The 7,295-nt window shown below is 54.9% G+C and overlaps 1 protein-coding gene across 1 annotated transcript; it reads left to right on the top strand.

Annotated features, from left to right (window-relative positions):
* The first annotated feature begins 1,273 nt into the window (after window positions 1-1,273).
* Cdx1 (caudal type homeobox 1) lies at window positions 1,274-4,478 on the top strand. Its single transcript, XM_010627273.2, has 3 exons — window positions 1,274-1,433; window positions 3,080-3,225; window positions 3,631-4,478. The coding sequence occupies exons 1-3, from the start codon at window positions 1,274-1,276 to the stop codon at window positions 3,847-3,849; spliced, it is 525 nt and encodes a 174-aa protein (XP_010625575.1). The 3' UTR covers window positions 3,850-4,478.
* Window positions 4,479-7,295: the final 2,817 nt, after the last annotated feature.

The raw sequence follows: 7,295 nt of genomic DNA, 5'->3' as shown, positions 1-7,295 counted from the left end.
TTTTTTTTTTTTTTTTTTTGTAATTGAGTTTATCGGTACTTTTTAAGTATACAGTGCAGTTGCATTCATCATTGGGATCTTGTACCTTTACACGACAGGTCTTGGTTCTCATTTTCTAATTTCCTTTTAATGACCATATAATGCTTCTCCACATGCAAGTTCCGTATCTTGTTAATCGTGCAATTTTTTTGTCTTGTGTGATGAGCAGTGGCATCAGCTGTAGGTCATTCTCCGTGGGATCCATTCCTGGAAGTGGGATTCATGGTCCGTGGCTCTGTCCCACCAAGTTGGGATCCAAGGAGGATGCTCCCTGGACATCAGGGACCCTCTGGTGTCTGGGAATCAGGCTTGTTCTTTGACAGAACTGTTTTCTTAGTCATGAAATGGTGCTCTTTGAGGAGCTCACTCAGGTGGAAGGGGGCCAAGTGGGTTGCTGAGCCTCCATCGCCTCTCAACAGCCAGAGGGGGACATCAAGGCCGATGGGCCATCTCCATTGGCAGCCTTGCTAGCCAGGGCCCTGTCACCGTCTCATCCCATGCCTCCCCTCCATTTGGGGAAGATTTGGCGTCTGAGTCTTGGATCATACCCAGCACCAGGTAGGGCGACCTTCAGCAAGTGCTGCTTTCCGGGCCGTGACTCCCCACCTGTGACATGGCATGCCGCCGCCTCCTTGCTGCCTGTCAGAAAGAGCAAGAGGGAGAGCTGGGGAAGATGGCCTTGGCGACCACGGCTATAACTGCTCAGACGGAGGAACGGTGGGCCTGGAAGTGGGAGGGGCTGTGGCAGTCCTGTTCTAAAGCCGCCTGCCATGCTCTGGCCTCCTAGGGAGCATTGCCAGTGCCAGGGGCCGGTGGCGGGCTCAGTGGCTCCGATATACACTAGAGGGTGCTGAGCACTCCACACCCTGGCATATAACCTTGGGCAGGGTGCTCACCAGGGCCCCCAGGGACCTTGACTCCACGGGCTGAACTAGAGGAACTCACCAGGCCGCTGCCCTGTGACCATCCTGAACCACAGTCTACTCCCAGAACCCGTCCTGGCTCTAGCCTGGTGAGCCCAACAACCTGTGGACTAAGAGCCCTGCTAGACTCCAGTGGCCGAGGCATTAGGCAGAACTGTCTTTGAGCCAGTGTTAAATGTTCTAGGCCAAGGAGGGGGCCACTCTGGAGCCAAGGCCTCCGCAGCCACTCCCTTGGCCCTTTCCTGAGGCCAGGCCTGGCCAAGGGCTGAGGCTGTCACTTGCTGTCGGCCAGGGGACTGAGGTCAGTGGCTATGGAAGCGTCCGGTGTGATTCCGCTGCTCGGCAGAAAATCCAGGGAAAAGCCGCCCCGGAACATCTGCTGTCGCCTGTTCTCCACAGAGCTGTTTGGCTACGAGGAGCCCAGTGGCCGTCCTGCCAAGCTGCGTGGGCTTGGTGGAGGGGCAGAACAAGGTGGGGGTAGTGAGTGAGGGCTACTGAGGGCCAGGCCACCATGCCTGTGTGCAACTCGGGGAGGTAAAGGCTGGCACTGCGGGGTCACTCGGGTGGGCGGGGAGGGGTCTGTGGCTGTTCCAATTTCTACCGCATCCTGGTGGATGCCTGTGCTGGCACGTGCCTCCTATTTATAAGCATGTGTTTAGCTTCCTGTAAAGGAAACTGGTGCTCAGCCAGCCCCCCAGCCCCAACCAGCTGAGGCTAAGCTGACTCCTACTATTTTCCCCAGACAGACCTCTGGCCCCAAAAGCCCGATGCTAACCCCAGACAGTCCTCAAGTCCAACTCCTGGCCCCAGACTGAGCCCCATCTAGAAGCCAAGCCACCATCTTGTCTCCTGGGTTACTGTAGGGTTCCCCACTGTGTCTCCTCCTCTCTGTGCTACGTCCAGACAACTGTGAAAGCCCACACAGGACCTCATGTCACCTCTGCTCACGCCCTGTGGGAGTTTCCATCCCGACAGTGAAATACCCTCTAATGTCTCCTGCTCAACCCTTGATTACTGCACCTCAGCCCCACCAACTGCCTCACCGTCCCGTGGCAGACAGGTCCCCAGCACAGGGCCTTGGGCTTTGGTGTCCCTGGGCTGGAACCTAGTTCCCCTCGCCTGTCTTAGATCTTTGCTCAGATTCTGTTTCTTAGTAAATCCTCCATGGACTACTCTATTTAGTAAAGTTTATCATTTGGGGGAGGCTTTTTCTTTCATTTACTTTTTAGACAGCGTTTTGCTGTGTTTCTCAGGCTGGTCTCGAACTCCTGTGCTCAAGCAACCCTCCTATCTCAGCTCCTAAAGTAGATGGACTACAGCCACATCCAGTTAGCACTACTCTACTTAAAACCACAGCCCTGTCTTTTGGAAGTTCCCAGTCCTCCCTCTGAAATCCTTTCTCTTCTTCTGAAACCTTTACCAATTAACCTATGAAATATTTCCCATACTTGAAGAAGCTCACTGCCCGCTCCAGAGTGTGGCTTACAGCAGGAGCTCAGCGAGTCTGCGGCTGTGGCCCGAGGCACTGCCCAAACTGGACACAGAGTACCCCCAACCCTAGTACAGCCCCAGCTCGAGGTTGGGGCAGGGCCAGGGTGTCTCAAGCAGTTCCAGTCCTTCCGGGTTGACTTGGGTGGCTCAGCAGGGACCGGGATCCTCCTGCCTAGTACAGTTCTTAAACATTTCCATTTCCCCTCCACTGCTGATGGCCTTCCCTGCTGTTCTGCACCATGGACCTCACCTTAGTCTCCACCTGCCCTTTCCTGGCAGGTGCTCCCCTCGTCTCTCTGGAGTTGGAACTCGTGGTCTGAGGACCTCTGGATCAGCACCACCTAGGGCCTTTATTAAATTATGCAGATTCCACCCCAAACATCTGATTCAACTGTCAAGGTGTCCCCGAGCCTTTCCTCACCGGCTTCCTGGGAGTGCGCTGGGAAGCCACAGCCGGCAGCTGCTGGTTTCAAGCTGGTGCAGCTGACGATCAGAGCAGGGCTCAGGGTCAGAAGAACTGGGTGAAGCCCCAGCTCCTTCAGCAGCTTCCTCTCAGGGAGCCTTTCTGGGCCTTTTGTGACACCGCTCCCCACCTCAACTTCCCTCCTGGCCCCTCTGCTTCTCAGGTAAGACTCGGACCAAGGACAAGTACCGCGTGGTCTACACAGACCACCAGCGCCTGGAGCTGGAGAAGGAGTTTCACTACAGCCGGTACATCACCATCCGGCGGAAATCTGAGCTGGCCGCCAACCTGGGGCTTACTGAGCGCCAGGTATGTGAGCCCCCACCTCAGCCCTGGAAGCAGAACTGGGGGCGGGCGCTGCCAACAGATTACAGAGCTCAGTAGAGGGAGAACAGAGAGGCCATAGCACAGCAGACCTTGAGCTGCTGCCAGCCCGCTCCGTGAACTCCTAACATTCTCACATCCAGTGAGCCATAGGACACAGCAGGCCATGGTCGGAGCTGCTTAGCCCTGGAGGAGGGAGGGGCATGAGAGGGGGAGGGACGGAGGGAGTGTTGCTAGAAGGGAGCCGAATGGGGGAGAGGTTCTAGAGGGAGGGTGTGTTCGAGGCCCATGAGGCCTGGTGGCCCCAGATGCCCCCGGAGAAGGATGAGCAGAGGCCCCCTCCCTCTGGCTCTGTCACCCCCTCCACATCTCTGCTTGGTAACCTCACAGGTAAAGATCTGGTTCCAAAACCGTCGAGCGAAGGAGCGCAAAGTGAACAAGAAGAAGCAGCAGCAGCAACCGCCAGCTCCACAGCTAACGCCAGCCCTGGACACCCTGGAAGGCACCCCCACCTCAGTTGGGCCACCCTTGGGGGGCCTGGACCCCAGCAACACTGGCCTCCTGGGTGCTTCCTCCCCAGTGCCTGTCAAAGAGGAGTTTCTGCCCTAGTCCCTCTCCGTCCTGTGGCTCAGAGGACCTGGGGAGCTGGGTGCTGGGGGCAGAGCTTCTGATGGGGTTTGTGACATAAGGCCTGCCCCAGCCCTGCCTCTGTCACCATGGACAAGTCACCCACCCAGTCCCTGCATCCCTTGGCTGTCTGGGCGGAGAGCCTATTGGCGAGGACCTCTTCAGGCACCTGTGTTCTAGGCCTCAGGGGGATGAGGGAGCCCAGGTGGGCACTCGACCTCCAGAGGGCAGAGTGGAGGGTCAGGGCAGGGCCCTAGGTCCCTAGGTTTGGTGGGGGAGGAGGAAGGCTGTTGTAGGGAACAGGTGGGCCCTGGAGAGAGGGGTACTGCCCAGAGAAGATGGGATGCTGGCAGGCTGTGACTACTCCCACCTGCCTCTTCCTGCAGCCCCACCTTCACCTGCCCCTCCCCAGCCTGGGTGCTGACTAAAGCCCCTGGCCTGGGTCTGAGGTGAGGCTCCAGTGAGTGCTCTCTGACTGCCAGAGCCCTGTCCACTGACTGGCACTGGCAGGGAGGCCTGCGATGCAGGGAGAGGTGACCAGGAAAGGGACAGAGTACACCCTGTGGGCTGTGAATCAGGTCTGGGCCCCAGGGGGCCCCAGAGACTGTCTATGCCAAGCGGAGCTCACAGCTGGACAGGTATTTAGTACAGTGACTCTCTTGGATGCAGCTTCAACAATAAATTTTTTCCTCTTTTTAAAAATGTATAAAAATTATTACACATAGCATTAAAGAAAAATGATTTAGAAGTATACATCATCCTCTCCCTTCCCTAACAGTTATATATTTCCTTCCTGTTTTGTAGGCCTACAACAAAGTCACCTTTAAAATACATTTAAAAGATCAAAACGAGACATTGTTAGAGTTAGAGTAAGTCTATAGGGCTACATGAAAGCCTGAGTCCACTTGTTAAGTAGAATCATCAGACAGTCCATCAGCCTATTGAATTTTTCATATTCTTTCAGTTCAGGTTTTTTCTTTCAAATGATGATGTTCATTGGGTACCTCACGTGCCAGGCACACAGGCCTTGCCGCTTGGAAGTTCCTAGTCAGTGAAGCCTGTCGTGTGCTCAGGTGGTACTAATATACCAGGGTAGGGGACAGTCAGAGCTGTACTCTGGACAGCATGGGGACCAGAGAATCCAGCGAGCATGGAGAAGGCACCTAGCTTATCCTGTAAGGCCCAGAAAGCTTTCTGGAGGAGGTGGTGTCTGAACTGAGACCTTAAGGACCAGCAGGTGCTGACTGAGCCAGAAGGGAAGAATGGTAGAAAGGAATAGGAGCAATATGAACTCGGAGTATGATCTCTGTTCACACCCAGGAGAAGCCACTGTTCTTACCTCCCTTCCAGAGTGTGTAGGAGTCTGCAGCCTGGGGCCTCTTCTCCCCACAGGGCTCCGGTGTCAGCTGCCTGTCCCTCTGTTTACTGTTCTGGGAGGAGGCCCAGCCATAAAAAGTATACACAGCCTGTCTACCGTCGCCCTTTGCTCCTGGGGCCCACAATAACAATGCACAAAGTGGATGTAGTCCTGGCACAGCCCTCATAGACCAGCAGGCACCTCTCTCCTGCCAGTGGCTCGGGGGAGCCCCTGGCCTCATCCATAACCAGAGACACACAGAGTATGGGAGCAAGGTGGTACCAGAGGAAAGGACCAGGGTTCCAAGAGCAGAGCGAGAGAAGGGCTGGTAGGAAGGAAGGTGGCAGTCTTCTGCCCTTTAAAAAGATTTGATGTGTGACCCTGGGGTAAGTATTGCCCCTCTCAGGGCTTCCATTTTCCCCTTTATGAAAGCGGAGAGCTGGTCTTCCAAGAAGAAACATCTCTGGCAAAGTAAGTGTGGGAAATCCTGCAGATTTCACTTCCTGCAGAAGTGCCAGTGGCTTGGTAGCAATCAAAGGCTCTGACAAGCCCCACTTCGAAGGGGCCACTTGAGTTTCCCTTAATTCAGTGCTCCTTGTCCACCCTCCCTGCCCAGGAGGAGCCCCACCGGGTCCATCAGTATTCTGCTGGGCTCCACACACCCTGGGGCTGTAGGGCCATGCCTTCTCTGTGACTTATGTGGGAACTCAGGGTGATGGCCTCCGCTCCAGTGTGGCTGCTTCCAAGTTGGGAGACTCAGGCAAGTTACTTTCCTTCTCTCAGCACCAGCCTCCTCCTTGTCAAGTGAAAATAAAATAACTGATCTCAGGATTGGGTATGGCACAGGGCTGACCGAGGAGGTAAGTGCTCCTGTTTCAGCCACCTGCTCGTGGGGCTGCTGCAGATGGCAGCAGGCCTGAGTGATGTTCTTACCACCCTTCCCCCCAGTGCTGAGGACAGATGGTGGCCATGAAGATCTGAGGTCGGACAAGTCTGTCCCTGGCCTCGGGAATACCTCTGCCTAGCAGGAAGCCAGTAGCCAAGACTGGCAGCCTGTGTGAGCTGTAGCAGTTGCCCACGTAGGAGGTCAGGAGTTTGGATGGGCCCATGGCTGGGTTGTTGGGCACTTGTCAGTTGGTGTTTGAGCTCCATGAAAAAGGAAACTTACTTAGGAAAACTTCCAAGCAGTGCCATGGGCTGCCTGGTACCCTGTTTGTTTCTTGTCACCTAAGGAGGTACGGGCTCAGGGAAGACACGTCCTGAGGTCTCACCAGATCCTCGAGCCATACCAGGGCTAAGGAACAACCCAGCTCTCCTGTAAGGAATAGCTGGTACTGCTTTGCACACAGTAATTCTACACTCCCCTCTGCCAGCAGCAGGTCCTGCTGGTGCTAAATCTGTCTGAACTGGCCCTCTGTGGCCCACAGCCTGGTCATGGCCTCTAGAAAATCAAGATCATGCCTATCAGCATTAGGTTTTGCATGCAACTTTGGGGACCCATGTAGATGCCTTAAAGCTACATTAAGGACCTTAGTCCCGTGGAGAAGCCAGTCATCATTGAGTGACAAGAGATTGGGGTGAGCTGCTCAGAACAGGAAACTGCTCAACTCTGGGGAGGGATTCAGGGTTAAGAATGGATACTTTGGGAGAAGAGGTCTCTAGCAGTAGTGTGGAGGGTGTGTGAGTGTGTGTGTGTGTGTGTGTGTGTGTGTGTGTGTGTGTGTGAGCTCTGAAGCAAGAAGAGGCGACCGGAAGACCACGGGCCTCTGAGGAAACCAGCTGGCTCTGGGTGGCTGAGATGCAGGACAGGGGAGCCTGGCAGGCCTGGTCCAGGGCAGCTCTGGGGGGCGATCCTGGCCCAATGGGGCCACTCCGGAACTGCATTCTCCACCACACCATATGGGAAGCAGTCTGCAACCTCATTCTTCGCAGCCACCACTCCCCAGTGTAGCACAACACATGCTTCACAGTGATAAAATCTGAATGTTTAGGCAAATTAAAAATGTTTATTTATATGCATTTTAAAAATATCTCCCTATATAATAAAAGGAAGTACATTTTCATCTAACAC

This window comes from Fukomys damarensis, unplaced genomic scaffold, assembly GCF_012274545.1.
Source record: "Fukomys damarensis isolate Sample0158 unplaced genomic scaffold, DMR_v1.0_HiC HiC_scaffold_3, whole genome shotgun sequence".
In the NCBI taxonomy this organism is placed as follows: Eukaryota; Metazoa; Chordata; class Mammalia; order Rodentia; family Bathyergidae; genus Fukomys; species Fukomys damarensis.
Note: the sequence above shows the minus strand (reverse complement) of the source record. Positions and strands in the feature narration are given on the sequence as shown.